General features: G+C 36.3%; 1 protein-coding gene across 6 annotated transcripts in view; it reads right to left on the bottom strand.

Annotated features, from left to right (window-relative positions):
- Positions 1 to 18,205, bottom strand: part of DEUP1 (deuterosome assembly protein 1) — a 47,916-nt gene extending 29,711 nt beyond the window's left edge. For 2 of the 6 annotated variants that reach the window (XM_074535132.1, XM_074535135.1), the window contains exons 1-7: positions 17,900 to 18,201; positions 16,859 to 16,923; positions 12,940 to 13,111; positions 11,510 to 11,605; positions 6,206 to 6,340; positions 3,223 to 3,336; positions 621 to 833 (exon numbers count right to left, since the gene is read on the bottom strand). In XM_074535132.1, coding sequence (XP_074391233.1) covers positions 621 to 833; positions 3,223 to 3,336; positions 6,206 to 6,340; positions 11,510 to 11,605; positions 12,940 to 13,111; positions 16,859 to 16,923; positions 17,900 to 18,160 — 1,056 coding nt within the window. In that variant the 5' untranslated portion in view covers positions 18,161 to 18,201. Of the gene's footprint in view, positions 1 to 617; positions 834 to 3,222; positions 3,337 to 6,205; positions 6,341 to 11,509; positions 11,606 to 12,939; positions 13,112 to 16,858; positions 16,924 to 17,899 lie in introns of all 6 variants that reach the window. The other 4 variants (XM_074535137.1, XM_074535134.1, XM_074535131.1 and 1 more) reach the window with 4 other exon arrangements.
- Positions 18,206 to 18,933: the final 728 nt, after the last annotated feature.

The following is an 18,933-nucleotide window of genomic DNA, read 5'->3' as shown; positions in this document are numbered from 1 at the left end:
CTAGAAAAAAATCAACAGGAATCTCATTCCTGATGTGTTTCAAACAAAGATAATAAAAAGATTGTAAAGATCTTGTATTATCTCAATCTTGTCAAAACTCATATACCATGACCAAAAGAAGAGGAGCAAATGGCTGCCTTCATAGATCAGTGCTATGCTGAAAAACAGTGAACTAGGGATAAAATCTGATGGTTATTTACAATAGCCAGAAATGTATTTTTTTTTAAAATTGACTGCATAATCTCATTTCAAAACAAACAAAATATACCATACATGTTTGTATATACTTATTTACTAGTTATATGGCGCAATGAACAGAAAAGTGTAAATCAGATAAAGAGATTTTACAGAAGTCATTTATATTCAAGGAACCAAACTAGGGCAAGTTCTAGTAGATGCCATGGATATAGGAGAGTTATAAAACCCTAGATACACAGACAAGAGAACAAATATACTGCTACAATTCGAACTTATTTCTGTTTTACTAAAAAACTCCACTCATACTGCTCCCAGATTATTCTTTGCTCAAGCACAGAATACACCTAATGTATATTTATGTAGGCATCTCATCTTGATTTTCCAACATTAATTCCACAGTCATCATAAAAAAACACTACTACCTGGCACTGATTTTGGTAAATTTTTAGATCCTCACGGAGTTTCATGTTTTCCTCTACCAGTTTATTCTTGTTTCTTGCTATTTCATTCACAATTGCCTTTAGCTTTTCAATAATCAAATCATGATTTTCACTTTTGGGCTGGGTATAGGTAATTAGCTCTTCTTGGTCTTGTTTCTTATTGCATATTTGGAGTTGATAATTCTGGCTCTGCCTCTATAAAACAAGAAAATATTTTAAATTAAACTCATTAATTGTATGTAAATTGCTCAGACCAAATCGTTACTACTAAAATCGTAAGGCTATTCCTGTCTTCACCTGGATTTGCTTAGAAAAGATGATACAATTCAAACAGTTTGAATTACTTGCCCTCAGTTAATAAAAAAGTTTCAAAAACCTTCAAGGGCATGGGAGTTTTTCAAGGATTTTTTTCTCCTGTGCCGTGTATTTTCCTAATACTTAATGTTAATGAGCCTCAAATGTGAAAAAGGTGATTGTGATGACCTACTCAAAGCAGTTACCTGTGAGAAATAATTTGAGAGAAATGTTCCTCTTTGATTCATTGAACTCAGTAGGAGCTGTGTGTGTGCGCCTCAGGATAGATATTAACCTTTGACGAGAGGGCTACCATTACATAGGTCATGTACAAACAGCTCAGTTACTACAGGAACTGCACTTCTTTGAGATCATTATCCTTAAACTTGGGAAAGAATCATTTGTACATTTGGCAGAGTCCTAAACCCCATGCAGCTTCTCGTACCAATTAAAATCCTAAACACAAAACTTCAGAAAATTGGTATTGCCACTATTTCTGAATCGACAGGCATTGTGAAGAAGCATAATTACTATGGCAACTGTTTTTGCTGTTTAAAAAAATTACATGAATCCCACTACTGGGAGATTAAAAAGCAGCACTAATCTTTCAGAAGACTGAGAATTACTTGAAAAATGACAACAAAATATGACCTGGAAATCATACATCATGTGCAGAGAACAAGTTGGGCAAGAAAATATAAAGTGAAAATAAATAGGGTTAAAAATACCATATTTCACTGACAAGGATTGCAAAAAGTCATACTTTAGACAGTTTTTGATGTTATTGACTATGTCCCCATAATTTGTGTTGGCTGAGAACCTACACAGAATGGACCAATGTCTGCATACCAAATAAAAAGCCAAAAAATATTTGCAAGTTAAGTTTCATTTCTATAGATAAAAAAATTAAGGTCCCTTTGACATCCAAGTTATGGATTCTGATATATCCAAGTGTCAATATATTCTGTGAAAATCACACTGCAAGACTGCAACTGAAAATCAAAGATCTCATGAAAGACGAATTTCAGGCAAAGATGCAGGAACAATTAACACTTTTGAAACAGCTATGGGTCCATCAGACTTGGATGTTAAAAAATAGTTGGTGTTATGTTACAGTTGTTAAGGAAATTGTCTTCAAAGCAAGTTCACTGATGGAATTGAAAGCTTCAACAGAAAAATGTGAATCATCACCCTCACTACTCTATTATTGTCTAAGTGTACAATCAACATGTCATCAGTCAATAGTTTTGTCTAGTCAAAGACTTGCTTTTTTAACACATTTGCATGAAAGCTCAATTGCTGGAATATAATGCTCTCAGCAGCTAAACCCAAAACATAACTGTCATCCTTGGAAACTCTGGATATGTGTAAAGAGTCTCACAGGAATTGTTAAGAAAGTGTTTCACTAGATTAAGATCCAATGAGCTTAGTAACAGTGGAAAAGGGAATTACCAGTGAGCAACATAATTGGCTTCCCTTTACTTAATCTTCAAGCTGTCCTGTGGTGCAGTAAATTTGTAAGTTATTTTCTGAGTTTTTTTAAGAGAAGGATATGTCACCATGATAGCATTAAATAGCATTTTTTTTTCTGGATTAGAAGGAATTAAAAAAAAAATATGTAGTATCAATAGTTATCTATAAAAAAAGCAATAAGCAAATTGGCAAGTAAAAAATAATTATTAAGTCAAGCAAGGAACTGCATAGTAACCAAAAGGCTGAAAAATATGAAAAAAGGGGGCTAAGTGATCCAACGAACAACTCCAAGAGTGATTCTGGAATAGCATATGAAAATTCATTTTTCTGCATAACTGATGCTACTGTATATTTATGATCTTCAAAAAAAGAAGGCTATCAGATTTGAAGGAACTTTATACTTGCGTCAATACCTCAATGGTATGCACTATTTACTTGGTAAGATACTTTTTAATAACTTGTCAAATTAATTGCATATTAGCAAATAACATGGAAAAGTGTATCTATAATATGCTTAAAAAGCAAAAAGGAACAGTCAGTGGTTTTTGTCATTGTTTGTGGGGTTTTTTTAGAAATATTAATATTTCCATCATGACCTTTATTTGTTTTCTCACTTTCATGAGAGAAACTAAATTAAAATAAGTGCATGTATCATTAGATGTTCCAGTATGGTTCTGCCTTACCATATATTCACTACCAATACACACATGCATTGTAAGATTCATTGTAATCTTAGTTTTTAAAAGTTAAGTTAAAGTAAGCTCTAGCTGAGCAAAGAGTTAATTTTTTTCTTCGAGCAGGAAGGTAGGAATTTTACCTGAAATAAATTACATTTCTCAGGCAATAATTTTTGTTGCATATCTCCATAAACAGGGCTATTTACACAGGTTGTCCCGTTCTTCTCCCATTCTTGTGATTTTGCCTTAAATCCCTGAAAGACAGCAAAACAAGCCTAGGAAACATAGAGGAAATATCTATTTTCCTCAATATAAAGAATTTTGCAAATTGTATTGTTCTAAAAAATACCTAGTTTTTAAATTAACACATAATCTTTCCATAATTTTGGAAATAAAGTTAAGAAAAGAACAATTCTATAAACCAGCCATCCAGTCACCCCCACCAGAGAAAGACCAGTCTTAAGGGCTACTGATCTGAGAACAATGAGTGTAAACATAATAATTGAATAAAAACAATAGAATAGAGTTATTACTATGATACACAAATTTTATTGGATGGTAGTTCCTGTGAGTTTAAAGCTGTATCAGTGTTGAGCAGGGTAATCAGCAGGGAATCAAACCCTTAATATTCAGACACAAAGTGCTCACTTTTCACCTTGGTTTTTAATGGGACAGCAGCTACATTGAATAAATGTTACTTCTTGCTCTCTTTAAAATTGCTGCTTCAGGTTCTGAGCTCATCTGGTTTAAACAAAAAGCTGTTTAAGAAATTCTATTACATTAGATTTATCTAATACTGGTTTTGTATTTTCACTTACATTTACATTTATAGTGTATCTGAATATGCTTTAAACTCATGCCAAACCTTGTATGTTCACAAATATATTTTAAAGTCAGTACCCTTAAAATAAGCAAAATTTCAGTTACTACAACCGTTGCTCTTTTAGTTTGAAAATTCAGCAAAATAACAGTACACGGATTTATATGTTGAAAACTAATGGAAATGTTGTTTCAAAAAGACAGGTGATATTTTCTAATTAAGCTAAACTGGCATATTCCCCAAATTTAAAACAATAAGGATTTTTTTTTGCTACTGAAGAAAACCTGACTATTTTTCAACACATGTTAATACAAATCTTCTTTCACAGCTTTCCTGATATCTGCTTTGGCATTTATAACAATAAACATCTCCCTATTTTATAAAACATGATTCAAATGGAGTTTCAGACTACTTAATAAGGACTGTAGGTTCAAGGCCTTACTAAAGCACTGCTGAGCTTAGTAGATTTTCACCACAGTAATTATTTCCTGAATACTCGAATTTGCTGAATATATTCCAAGCACCCATTTTTCATACTGCATAATTAATCAAATTATAGCATTGTCTTATATTATTTTCACATTTTAATCTTGAGTAAGGTTATTCTCAAATTAGCTGACAGCAGTGATATATCAATGATAGATGCACAACCCATTTATTATTCTTGTAGTAGCTGATGTTGGCAGCTATGCTGCAGTCCAAAGAATCGTAGCTTTTCTGATGGTGAGAACTTCCATGTGGAGGAGAAGCCAACATCAGACAGCCAACATCAGCCACCATCAGACAGACACATCTCAACACAGATAGAGTTGGGATGTGTCTATGTGGATACAGGAACCTGGAGGTCACAGAAGTTAGTCCTATATCTTACAAAATAACGTAAAAGGCAAGTCCAAAATAGAGATCCTAAGACCCTGCCTAATTTGGGTTAAAAGTAGGAGATTACTTAAAATCTACTAGTGCTGAATTTCTTGATTGCAAAGTCCTCAAAGTGTCCAAATCATGTACCTCATAAATCTACATCATAAACATGTAAGTCCTCCCCATGCTTAGATTTGGGCAAGCAGCTCCCAAATCAACTGGTTCCACTCCCCTTGCTTTGCCTACAGCACCCAGCCCAGTAAGCACGTGGAGCACACACTACTTTATTATGCTCTTCACAAAGGATGGACAGAGAAAACATGGACTTTGTGATCATCCTATGCTTCATCAGATTACTCCTTAGACTGTTCTTCCCATAAGTGGAGGGCTTGGTGTAAAAATCTTTCAAGAGAGAACCTGAAGTATAATCTTCCCATGTTAGTTTTCTACCTAACAGACAAATGTTATTTTTCAGCAGGCTCCAAAATTCTCCCTTTTGAAGTTGTTTCATTTAGCTCAGGATATCAGGAAATTTATCAGATAAAAAAAAAGCAGCAAAAATTAGCATACCTAGAGATGATATTGCTCAGTTAGAGAAAATAATACTGGATATCAGTTTCTGCCCCAGTGAATGCAGCCAGAGCCATTTGGAGAGAAGACACCACTTGTGGGCACACTCTCTACAAGCTCTCTATCTTGCCTGACTTTCCTGCTGGTCCAATAAATACCACAGATCATATTATTCCACATATTATTATCATATTATTCCACAGATCATAAAGTAACCTCTGAAAAGTCAAGACTGGGAATTAGGAACAAAAATCAGTGTCTTCCTGTATTCAAGAATAAGTCCACTAAAATCCAGACTATGTCCAAAGGGATAGGGAGTATGACTGAATCCTGTCCTCAGCATCTATTATCTAGTCCCCCAGCCAGTATGCTGGATTCTGCAGAATGTTTTTTTAAGTGCCTCATCCTTCCTCATACATTGCCTAGGGAAATTAGGCACTGAGGTCAAGGTCATGGATTGCTACAGGCATATGGGTACTGACAGGATAGAGGTTTAACAAGCAGTTTTCCAATCCAAAAAACTTTTTTCTGTGTAGCCCAATGTGCTCAAGGTTGTCCTGAGGTCTATAAAACTTGAATTAATGATAGGTATTATGTGACAGTATCCTGTACATGTACAACCTCTCATGCCTCAAAAGAGACTGTGTTATCCAGTACACATCTATTCATCAGGAAAAAAGTAAAATCTATTTATAGTTACATTTACAAAAATTTTGCTATTAAATAATACTAAAACTAAGAACCATTCTCACCAAAGCAAGACAATGATATAATTTTCACAGAACTATGAGCAAAATAAAGCTTACAATTTTAAATCAAAGATTAGTTCTAGAAGCCGATTAAAATTAAAATATAATGACAACTATTCTTACCTCCAGTTTCACGTATAAATTCCTTGGGTTAGATGATGTCTCCAGATTTTCCTCACATTTTTCTCTACTTTCGAGCTTTTCTTGTTTTAACTGGTAAGACTGTAGCTTTTCATAGCTATGTATCAACTTTGAAAACTAAAAACAAAAGTAGAGATGAACATGCAGAATCTATCAAGGAGGATCACATGGCCAAAGTTTTCTTTAAACTAGAATCACCAACCGCAGCTTTAGCATTCTAAATGTTTAATCAATGTGACAAAATTTCTATTAATGACGTTAAAATCAATTAATAAAGTTATCACAGATGAACAAGACTATGCTCTCACATAAATGTTAACAAACTGTTAGAATGGGTTCATTTGACAGCTACTTAATTCTGCTGCAGCTCTCCATGGCATTGCTACCCTCAGAGTCATTTCCTCTACGGTGTTCATATGGATTGTTCTATACTTGTTTACTGCCATCTTGTGTTGACAATTTAAAGGGTGCTTCACTAGTCAGAATGAAAGATTATCATTAACGTACACTAAACTTGCATGTTCTTTCTTATGATGAAAATTATTGAAATGTTATGTGTGTGATGATGGCACTCTTCTGGTACTACTGTGTGGGTCTCAGAATTAGACCTAAATAGACAACAGACACTGCCTACATGTCACCATGAAAGCCTGGCTTAGTAGTCAGAGGCACAGAAGAAAAGGCGCCAGGAGAAGGACCAGCCTCTCCAGAAAAACAGCCAGTTTTCACATCAGTTTTTTCACATCACACTGCACAAAACAAAGGGTCTGTCTAGTGCCTGTTTACAGATTTGATACAGAAAAGTGATACTGTTTGCTAGGAATATGTACATTTGGTTAAAAAAAAAATTGCAGACCCAAGGATACTGATAAAGGAAACCCTAAAAATACCATCTTGTGGAAAGCTGAGTGAAAGGACTTTGGGAAGAATATTATGCAGAAAAGAAGCTTCCAATGAATACTGATCATGTCTCTTGTTGTTTAGTTCCTTTACATTAAAATATACATGCCTTTGAAAAAACCTGACTCTCATGTAAAGTTCTTTGTATACCTGAACAAAATCCATAAAATCTCATATATTTGTTAACAGCTCAAAGTGAACTCATGTTTGGAAATGGAATGGAATCCTGTTGAGTCAACACTGAATGAGCAATTGAGATCTGTTCAGATAACAAACATGGCAAAAAGAAGTCTAGAAAAGATACAGACCAGAAACAAATTAAAAAATAATCTGGAAACTTCCTAGACACATTTGAGATGAACTTGAGAATCATAATATGGGACAGCAAAAACTAATTGAAAAGATGACAAGAAGACAGATTGTCCTGGACTAGGAAGTTTCATGATATGAAGAGGCCCAGGCACAGATTTCACCAACTCAGAATGTCTGAATAGCAATTCTGTAACATGGGCATAACAGAGCTGAGTTATCACCTTTAAACCCAAATCAAAAGTCTTGCAGTGAAGCTGCCTATATTTGAAATTGACTTTGTCAGAGAACAGAGTTAAGATAAAATATTTAAAATGAGTCAGAGTATCCAGGCTCAAACAACATGGAACTCATTGACCTTGGAAGAAAGATATCCTTTTTCAAATAAGAGTTTTGCTCTTGAATATATTATGGCAAATGTGAACTGCCTGGGAAGACTCAATTCAGATAAGACAGGTATTGGAATGCTTATGCTAAAAAGGCTAGGAAATATAGTATCCAAAAAATTTGGTAAATCAGGCCAAAATGGAACAGCGTGGTCAAAATGAGAACATTTAGTTTGAATCTTAGATATTTAATGACAGTAGGATATTAAAGGCGAATTGTTGTCTGGATGTTACAATGACTGGAAACCAGACTGAAAGACAAAATCCTTTCATTTAAGGCCAGATATTTGCTTTAAAAGGTCGAAGTTGTTCTGTTTGCATGTTGTGCACGTTAAAAAAAAAAAAAAAAGGCATTTTAGTGAGTTCTGGGGTAGAATCCATCTTACTTAGATTTCTGAAAGTTACACATACAAGCCTGAGATGCTCTGCATCAGAAAAATCTGCCTGTAAATGCTTAGTCATTTCAGCTATCTTAAATTCTTCTCATACACTGACACAAACTGTATTCTGAGGGTGTTCATTTCTTTTTGGTGATTCTAAAGGGAGCTTGGGATAGCTCAGATGTAAGTTTTACACGTCTAAGTGAGGAAATTAGTTGCAAAGTTCTTAGAGCAAGAAAGAATCCTTGTTCTTTTGCTGAGAGATTTCCATCACTTTCAAAGTCAGAATATTTACTAGGCATTAATATAAAAAAATAAAAAAGAAAAAGAAGGATCAAAGTAATGCAGATGAACCTCAGAAATTTTTGCTATTTAGTTAGGACAAAATGCTGAACGAATGTTTGAACAAATACAACACTGTAGTCTAGGAGTTTCAGGTTACATACTAGGAATTATTTCCCTAATACAAGAAAAATATAGGTTTTACTGCATTCAATAGGCACACAATCAATTCAGAGGGAATACTGCTCATTAAACAGAAAAGAAATTAATTCTGAATAGCCTAGCATTCTGACAGCTAGAAAAAGTCATCCTTACTATTTTTATCACGATTAGGAAGGAAGAAATCCTGGGCGGGATATTAAGAATAGATCTGTAGAGAAGATACAATGCTACTGGTAAATAGTAACACACAATTTGTGCAAAACTAAATAGTAGCTCGTAAGATTGTACCGTTTAGAAGGTGGTATAACTTCCAAGTGAGAATAAGAACTGAAAGAAGGGAATCAAAGGAGATAAGGCAAAAATTAATATTGCCATAGAAGGTCTCTATTTTAGATAAGAGTTTGTGTAGCTCAGAATTTGGGACATTAAAGTCATTCCACTGCAGAAAATGCAGCACTGTAATCCAGGAAAGAAACTCAGTAAGGAGATGTGGCAAAAGCTAGAGGAGCAGAGTGGGACAGTCCTATTGTCTAGCATAGGTGCTAGGAATTGTTCTGACAGGCAGACTTCTGTTCATCACATGGAGAATCAAGGCAGGTCCCTTAACAGAGGCATTTAACAGTTTTCTTTTTCAGTCAAGGTGAATGAGTTGGATATTTCATGAAGAAATATCGTACGGTCAAAGGAGAGGAATGGGCACTGGAAAATAAAATGCAAACAGCATCAGTGCTGGAACCTTTAGAAAAAGGAATAGGATGACTGAGGGAACGTAATGTTAGGAGATATGGATTGGGAAAGTGACCAATATTCTCAAGAGCCAGAAATCCAAAGTTCTATCTAGTTTATCTTGCATAAAGATAGTAGAAGAAGCAATCAAGAAACCCAAAGAAATGTTAAATGGTCTGAGTGGTAACTAAAAAGGATAGTTTGGGGAGGAAATATAACCAGATTTAAAGAGAAAAGCTTGTAGGTTAGAAAATGTCAGGTTCTTTAAAAAAATAAAAGAGAAAACAGGTTGTATTTGCCCGTGGTAAGGACTTGTAAGATAATTAAACACACCAAAATAAAAATCTTTATGAAAAATTGCCTGGACTTTCAATTTCAGAAGGTTCAATTTCAGTGAAGATATTAGCAACAACATGTAACATAAACCCAAGCATTTTTAGCACAGGATAAAAAAATAATTAAGAAGTGAAAAATATAGCAGCAAATCTTATAAAGAAAAAAGAGCTTTACTATATTTCTGAGAATAGTTCTGCACTGCTAAAAGATACCCTACTACTTATGCATAAAATGTCACACTCCTTTTCATTATGTGATGTTTATCTTCTCAACAATCATGCTAAGATGATGCTTTTCTGCAATTTGTGTAAATTATAAACCAGCTTTTATTTCTAGCTACTTTTCCAAATGATTAGAAGTGTTAATTACAAAACAGCCAAAGCATTCACTGCCTATTTAAAGAATTGTTTTCCAAATCCATTTTCAATTGTAAAAGAAAATATAAATTAAATAGAACATAACATTAAAAATAAGTAATAGATTTATTCATTTGATGGACTCAGGTGTACTATCACTTCTAAATGAAAATAAAGATACTCAATTTATGCAATCTGACATCATTATATACTAAGTGTGGTGACTGGAAATTCTGAATTATAACACTACATCTCTGGTAGAAGAATCCAGTGAAGGGAACAGAAAAGTAGCAGGAAAAACAATGCAGAGTCGTGTACCTTAGTTGTTAAAATCTGAGAAACAGAATCAATTCAAGTTTGCTATGAATTTATATTCATGATTGAAGTAGAAAATACTGAAGAAACAAAAAGACAAATGCAGAGCAAACACAGCCAAACTGCATCATAAAACCTCAGAACAGTTTGGGTTGAAATGGACCTTTCAAAGACCATCTAGTCCAACTCCCCTGCCATAAACAGGGACACCTTGCATTAGACCAGCTTGCTCTAAGCCCCATGTAGTCTGGCCTTAAACACTTCCAGGAATGGGGCATCCACAACTTCTCTGGGCAACCTTTTCCAACGTCCCATCACCCCCACTGAAAAAAATAACAAATTGTTCCTCAGGTACAGTCTAAATCTGCACTCATTCAGTTTAAAACCCTTGTCCTTTCACTCAGCCTGTCTTCACTGGAGAGCTGGTCCAGACTCCTCTGATCTTTTTCATGGCCTCCTCTTGACTTGCTCCAACAGGTCCAAATCTTCCACGTACTGGGCACCCCAGAGCTGGACACAGCACTGCAGGTGGGGCCTCAGCACAGCAGAAAAGGGAGAGAAAAACATCCCTCCATTTTTTTATGCAGCCCAGGATACAACTGGCTTTCTAGGCTGCATGAACACTCTGAAATAAATAAAGTCAGAACAAATTCCCAACATCATTAATGTGGGTTACTCCAGTTTTGATACAAGGGAAATCTATACCTTATGGAAAGCTAACAGGCCACTTTAACAGTTGTGTAAATCAGGGAAACTAAAACCAGAAAAAGATATAGCAAAGACATGATAAGCACAGTATAACTCTTAAAATCCCTAGCATGCATCAGACTCATATTAACATGAATCCAATTACCTGTTTCATTAATTCACCAAGGCTTTAGTTTATTAGTCTGAAGTTAGGAAATCAAGTATTTGTCTTCATAACAGATGTCACATTCACATCAAAATCCATCCAAAGAGTTTTGACATGACAGTACATAAATTATAATGGAGCCTGGTAGGAAGCTGTAGCCATCATCATTTGTATGACACAATTCATTTTTCCCAAATACATGATGGCATATCTATACAATTTGGCATATGTAAGCTTTTTATACTGCAATCACAAAATAATGAAACTGACATTTTTCTTACTTGAGATTTCAGTGCTTGAAGCTGAGTTTCGTAACTCTGAGCCATTTCATTTTTAGTTTTCTGTAAGTTTTCCAATTCTTGTTGAAGTAGTCCCACCTAAAGTTAAAATAAGCATTCAAATGTACCTTTTATGACATTTTTCAAAATATGTTATTTTTGGGAAAGTAATTTGAAACTTTAAAAGAAGATCACTGCTTTAAGAAGAGATATTACAAATAAGTATTAAATCAGTCACTTGATAATAGAACTGCATCCCACAGACCTAGATTGTCAACATCAAACTAGGAATTTTACGGTAAAAAATCTCATTACACACTGATGTTATGATTTAGTCATAATATTGTACAAGTCTGTCATGAAAGACCATGCCAGAAAGCTTTTAAAATGCAACTACAGTGTTTCCCATTGTGAAAATTTTCCTTGCTTGGCTTATAAAATGATACAAATTACCTTCCAGTATCTATGTACAAATCACCAGAAGATACTGTGGACTCATTTCAGCTCCCTAAGTGCAGTGCCATTTGTGATATCATAAATTATTACTGAGTTTCACAGAGACCCGAGAAACACAACAGAGAGCATATACAGCACCTGTGCTTTTCTGGAGGGGCACTTGGAAGCTTGGTAGAATATGCTGAAGTATTTCAGATAATGTCTCTATAGAGCAAATAAATTGATGCTTTCAGGATGGGCAACTTGAATTCTTGTCTTGGTTCCTTCTGACTGCAGGGACTAAGGGGAAGTTCCTAATTGCTCATTAGGGAAAGTCACTCCATTTCCAAAACTCCCACAGGCAATTTAGCCACCTAGCTCACACAAGGATTCCTTCATGCAGAATTCAGCTGGCTTGAGCTAGAACTGAATGCTATGCAAGGATTTCTTGATGCTTCTGAATAATTATTCAGAAGAAAAGACTGTGAAATACAGACAACTCCAGGTACACTGGGGCTTTAAGTTTCATATGAAAGTTGAAGTAGTAATAGATTTCAAGTCTTCACAATGAGTAAAATTATCATACAAAGACAGTATATTATGTAAAATGCTAAAAACCAGGAATAAACGGGAGTAACAAAGACATGATTTGGGGAACCTTTTTGAACTGCATTCTTCCATTTAAACTTTCTGATGAAATGAGAAATGCTGGCATTTAGAAAAACCACCAAACTATCTTTTTACAGCTAACCCGAGAATATTTGATGTAGACTTTAGGGAAATAGAAGAAATATGAGATTTTCAATGACATTTTTACAATCACTTTTCAGAACAGAAGCACACTTTAAAACAAAACACTAAGGATAATTAGTGACCTTTAAGGGGTGTTTGGTATTTTTACATGATAGAACAAATGGTCTTATGGAGAATTTAAAGCATGCTAATAAGAAACTACAAGAATAAATACTTTCTTTATAGAATGTGATATTCTTAAATACCTCTTGACCTTTTTGATCCAGTTTGCTTTGGGCACTTGCTAATTCTTGATCCTGGATATCCATCTTTGCTTCCAAAGCTCTCATCTTTCTTTCCCATTCTACTTGCTTTCTGTTTACCATGATGTCAATTTGATGCACTAATTCCTGAAGTTCAGCTTCACATGGAGAAGCTCTAAAAACATAAAGAAATTTATTTTTTCAAATAAAGAATAAGGGAGAAAACAAATTTTTATTTACATTTATTTACAATTCCATTTTAATTGTGACCAAACTAACCACTTTTCAACAACAGAAACAAATAAATGAGAAAGTTAAATGATGCTTTCAACTGTAGGTGGAACCTCACTCATCAATCTTGAGTTTGCCTGCATGCTCAACTTTTGACTGCACTACACTGAAAAAACAGCTCCTTAATGTGGATATCACAAATCTTTTATTTGGTGCTTAAATTGTGCACATCCCTTGTTTTGATAATTATTACAGGAAGTTTGAGTGAATTTGTTAGATTTGTAACATCATAATTAAAACTTAGCATGATTTTTTGAAGTTAAATTCTTTAGAACTTCTTTTATATCCACAAATCCTTGAAACTGTGATGGTATCAATGTTAAGTTTGGAAGAGCTTTTTAAATGCACACATAAATCTTAATGACTTTTTAATGTTAAAACTGTTGGTAATGCTGTTTTGAAATTTAATATGAATCACAGGATGACAATAGCCGAAATGCAAGCAAGTGATGTATATTGCTCAAAACAAAAACACCCCTCTCCTAAGTGCCTGGAACCCATCTCAAAAGTAGCATTAATGATGGGTAAACTTTGCTGCCTCTGGGTGGAATATAAAAGGGGGTTTTGAAAACAGAAGATAAAGTGATACTGCTTTAACAGGTCTACCTGTTACATCAGGAGTACCTTTTCCTTGATACTGCTGTAAAGACCTGTGCACTTCAGCCTCCTCTAATGGCAACGCTTTGGTGAACCACCAGCAATGACTCAGCTGTACTATTTTAGCCTTCAGAAACAGGTGCTTGCTTTATCGTGTGTCATGTGGATAATCTAAACATTGTTATGCAAGTAAGAACTCAACTTCTAGCCCAGATCATCAGATTACCCTTTCAGATCCATCATGGCTGACACCTTTCACTCTAAAATTTCACCTGCCTCTTTCAGATCTTCCTGCACATGGCAAATTCCACATTTGCTGCTAATAAAAAATTTCTCTTAACAGTTCTTCCATGCTTCTTGAATCTAGAGTCATGATTAAATAAAAGGGAACTGTTGAAAAAAAACCCCTTCTGAAACAGCTCCTCAGTCTGTCTTCACTTTCTTTAGTTTCCTACCTGGATCCTCTAATCACATTTGCAGCTGCAAAAGGAAATCAATATGTGAAGTTGTAGATTACAGCTGCTGTTCTACTACCAAAACTACTCTGTACCAAGGCTCTGGTATTGAAGGCAGACCTGCAGTTATCCCCACTCACTAGCAGAGAGATGCTGCTTGGTGCAGTAACTATTGCTTTAGTCCACTAGTGTTTTGGAAAGAGTGCTCATTAGCTCCCTCAGAATATGGCCAAATTTCTGGCACCACAGTCGTGAGAATTTATTTTGATCACGGGATATGGAATGCAATGGTTTCTTTAGTAAGACATGTCTAAGCAAACACACAAAGAACACATTTTCTCATAAGCAAAGAAGTATGCATGGGCTTTTTTTCCCCATGTGTATTCAGCATTACCAGTTTGCTGAATGCATACCTCAAATGGATTTGCCACACAGGGAAGTAATGACCTGTACTTCAGCAAGTGGCAGTTATTTTTTTTTTGTTCATTTACTTTGAAACAGCTCAAAACACTTAAAGTTATCTCATTTCAAAGTGATGTAGGCAAGCTCTTAATCTTCTTTTATTCTGTCTCCATATAAGTGAAAATAGAGATGAGTCATATTCTACTGTCATTAATAACTATTTATCTTCATGTAAAACAAAATGTTTCCAAATTTAGGCAAAAATCCAGATAAAAAGTTTCACCACCTCCAGGCCTTTTTTGTTATCACAAAGGATTTTTGCACTGGTTAGACCTTTCTAGGTCTATTCATCCATCTTTTGCTTTGGAGTTCTGCATAGGTCTGCATTTTTGTGATTGTTTCCTAACAGACAGAAAAATGAATGGTAGAAAGAATGGTATTGTCCATACACTCTAGAATAAAGTTGTTACTTAAAAACAGATGATTTAAGAAATGTTTGGTTCATACTGTCTGTTTTGAATTTATACCTTCTTCCCATATTATTTATATTTGCTCACAAATAGGCACGTAAGTATGGTCATATTTATGCAAACAAAAGTAAAACATTCAATCTTACATAGTATATTCATTAGATTTGGATATTTACCACAGCTTCTACAGTCAATACTAATGAATTTAATTATTGCAAACTGTGCTCTAAAAATAGAAAATATACAAACCAGTTGTGGTAGAATCTTCTACCCCAAAGTTCCATTATAAGAACTACAACCAACTCGTTTAACAACTTTCAGCCATACTGAATCATACACATCTATGCATAGACAATTTGTGATTTATGAGTCCTTGCAGCTGGAATGTAATTGTCATGATTTTCACCACCATTACTCAGCCATTATCCCAAGTTTTAAAGGCACTGTATTATCCCTGGAATACTGTCAGCATAGACTGAAATTGTTTCTTTTCAGTGAAGATGTATCCTAAGCCACTCTTCCAGCATCTTTGTATAGTTAATGGAACTAACTAGCTAGCAAAAAATTATGGCTTATGATGGGACAAATTCTTCTGGATGCATCTGCAAATAGTCTGAAATTCCATATATTGATTAAAATAAAGGAAAGGCAGAATTCTGAATTTCTGAAATAGGCTTCTGACTTGTAGTCAAAGAATAGCAATACTTTTGGGTTTTTCTAATTCAAGTTTTTATATAGCTACTTTTACAAATCATGTAACCATGATGTGAAAAAAGAATTCCCTCAAAGAACACTTTTAAATCCCATTGAAAACTTTCTTGGGCCAGAATAAGGTATGACAGATCATGCCTCTTTTATTTTAAGAAATACTTTTAGACTTAATATGTGTCATATCACGTTGTGTTGTTTCTTGGTAATGATGGCAGAATAACCTGGTTTATTTGAAAAGTAGTTAGTAAGTCTACTTACAAAATTATGATGGATAAATATTCTGTTTTAAGTAATTAAGTGGGGAAGTACTTCTTATATTTGTTTGTTTCTTAAAATTGCTGAATGGGACGAGTTCCTACATCAAATCTTACTCATGTTCTCATTTCTTTAGAAAGACTGTGCTAGCATATTTTTTAGATTAACTAAATACTAACATATTTTACAGATTAACATTAAAAGAACTAAACTTGGATTATATAAAAATAAAAAAATTATTATGTGCTCTTATGAAAAGTGCACTTAATACTTTGGGGGAACAGTTGTAGTTATTATCTGTGCAAAAAAGGCTAGGGCTTTAGCAATGAATCTTGTTTTCAGGATTCTTAATGTTTTAAGAGCTGTGATATGTAAGTTTATATTGCTGTAGCCTAGCAACTCCAAGTACTTTTAAAGAAAAAAGTTTGAAATAACGTTTCTTAACATCTTAATAAAACCCTACATAGCTTTCATCCTCCCCCCCCCCCCCCCCCGGTTCAGGTATGAATATTTAAAACATTAAAATAACGAACAGAAACAGTGAGTAGACTACTAGCCAAAGCAAAAACATGTCTTGTCTTAATTATCAGCACCTTCTCCAGTTTGCATGGAAAGCAGAAGAAATACAGAATCAAGTTTGCTTCCAAAATCATTAATATTTTGCATTTCCCATGTTTAATAAACATACATAGTTCAATTCCATCATATATTCAACTCCCAAGAGAGTAAGTCATTACGTACTTAGTCACAGCTTGTTCCTGGAACACTTCTAAGTCCTCCTCCATACCACTGATTGTCGTTTTAACCTGTTAAAACACCAAAAATCAAATAATTCAGATTCTTAAATGCATTTCTTTACATAGCCAAGTAGGGCAAACTGGATGGTTCTGTGCTTTCCTTTCATATTATGCTATTTTCTCATTAAAAACAACAAGGACAGCGGAGTGCAGCTCTAATTACAGGCTGGAATGGGCAAGACAAAAACTTCGGGAGTAAGTTCAGCTCTGACAGCAATTCTTGCACTTGCTGCAACACTGAGACACCAGAGATGGTGCTGAATTTGAACCTTGCCCTGGGTCTCCATACGGAAATTTGTTTTGGACCATTCCCTGTTGTGTGATGTCAACGATTTGCAAAGACTCTGAAGCACATGAATCTTAATTTGCCATAGATCCATGGCTGCGCTCATCAAACATTTGTACCTTTGTACGTCGTGATTAACCTGCACCCCGGCTGTAGCTGCTGTCAAACACAAATTCCTGCTGTCTGGTCTCTGCCTTTCCTGGCAGATGCAGTCTGAGACACGCAGCCCTCAAACATCTCGGCAGGACCGTCAGAACAAGGCTATTGCTGAGACCGGCCCGGTTCTGCGGGTCCAGCAGGACACAGGGGTGTGGAGGCATGCCTGCCTGCATGCAAGAACAGTATGGGTGACGGGGGAGCATGAAACAGCCCTAATTCCTAATTCCTGGTGGGGACAGCAGTGGGGCTCTCAAGGGCACGGTCCCAGCACCCACAGACGTGTGGGCAATGACAGACGGGACCGCAGCCTTGGCTCCACAGGGAGCAGGCACCTGAGGCGACACTGCCAAAGGGGCGCTGCCTCCACAGGGGTCTCGCACCGGAGGCGACACTGCCAGAGGAGCACTGGCTGAAAAAGGACCAGCCATAGGAGACCGACACCTGAGGTGACACCGGCACACGGTGTGCCGGGCACCTGACGACACCGGGGCACGGACAGCACCCCCCGGGCTTCCCCGCCGCCCCCTCCCTTCCCGTTACCTGCCGTGCTCCCCCCTCGGCTCCGGCCGCCCCCGCTGTGGCCGCGGTGCGAGTCCCGCAGCCCGGCCAGCCCCGAGCCCGTCCCGCCGCAGCGCCCGCCCGTCGCCGCGGTAACCGGGAGAGCGGCGGGCGAGGCGGGAAGGCGGGCGGGACTGGGCCGGGGCAGGGCCGCGACAGGGCCGGGGCAGGGCCGGGGCTGGGCACCGGCCCCGACGGGCGCGGGGTGGCGGGGTGCGGGCGTCCCGGGCTCACTGCCCCCATCCCTCCTTCGATCGGAAGGAAGCTGGAGTGAATTTCACCATGGGAAAATTTTACCCGGGGTGAAGAACATGTACTTCTCCTTTAAGATAATTTCAGAAATCAGTAGGAAAGGTGTTTTTTTTTTTTCTTCTTTTTTTTTTTTTTTTCCCTCCTTCATCTTAAAACTCTGTTATTACTAGATAATGAAAAGGCTGAACATTACCCTTTCCTCCCTCAATGACTAGCTATGCTTTTGTCAAAGGGCATCAAACGATTTTCAGATTATTTTGCAAACGACCTTGGCCTGATGCCTTTCCATTCTTGTGGCCTTCAGTCTGTCTTACTGAACAACAAATTGCTTTTAGGAATCACAGCTATTTCAGCTCTTCGCAGTAATAATTTGAAGGACTTTAAATTTCTTCAAACACCAGTGAGATTTTCTACCAGGATGGTACCGTTCACTTTGCGTGTATTGTCTTGAAATTTCACAGAGCAGTTTCAGGACCTGCTAGTCTATTTCTGTACACTACATGTCCAGCTTTTGCTTTGTTCTCCTTAATATGTTTACTGAAATTAACCAAGTGAACAGAAGCTTTAGTACAATTTCTAAGGAATAATCTATTTCATTGGGTTCCTACATACTGTGCTGTGTCAGATGGCTTTCGTGTAAGCAGAAATGCTGTTTCAAGCTGTGAAAAATGATTTTAAATTTTTTTTTAAATAAGAGACTAAAATAAAATTATATGTGGAGTTTCAGGAAAGTTACAGAATGACAGAATTATTAGGACTGGAAT

This window comes from Zonotrichia albicollis, chromosome 2 (genome assembly GCF_047830755.1).
Source record: "Zonotrichia albicollis isolate bZonAlb1 chromosome 2, bZonAlb1.hap1, whole genome shotgun sequence".
NCBI classification, from domain to species: domain Eukaryota; kingdom Metazoa; phylum Chordata; class Aves; order Passeriformes; family Passerellidae; genus Zonotrichia; species Zonotrichia albicollis.
Note: the sequence above shows the minus strand (reverse complement) of the source record. Positions and strands in the feature narration are given on the sequence as shown.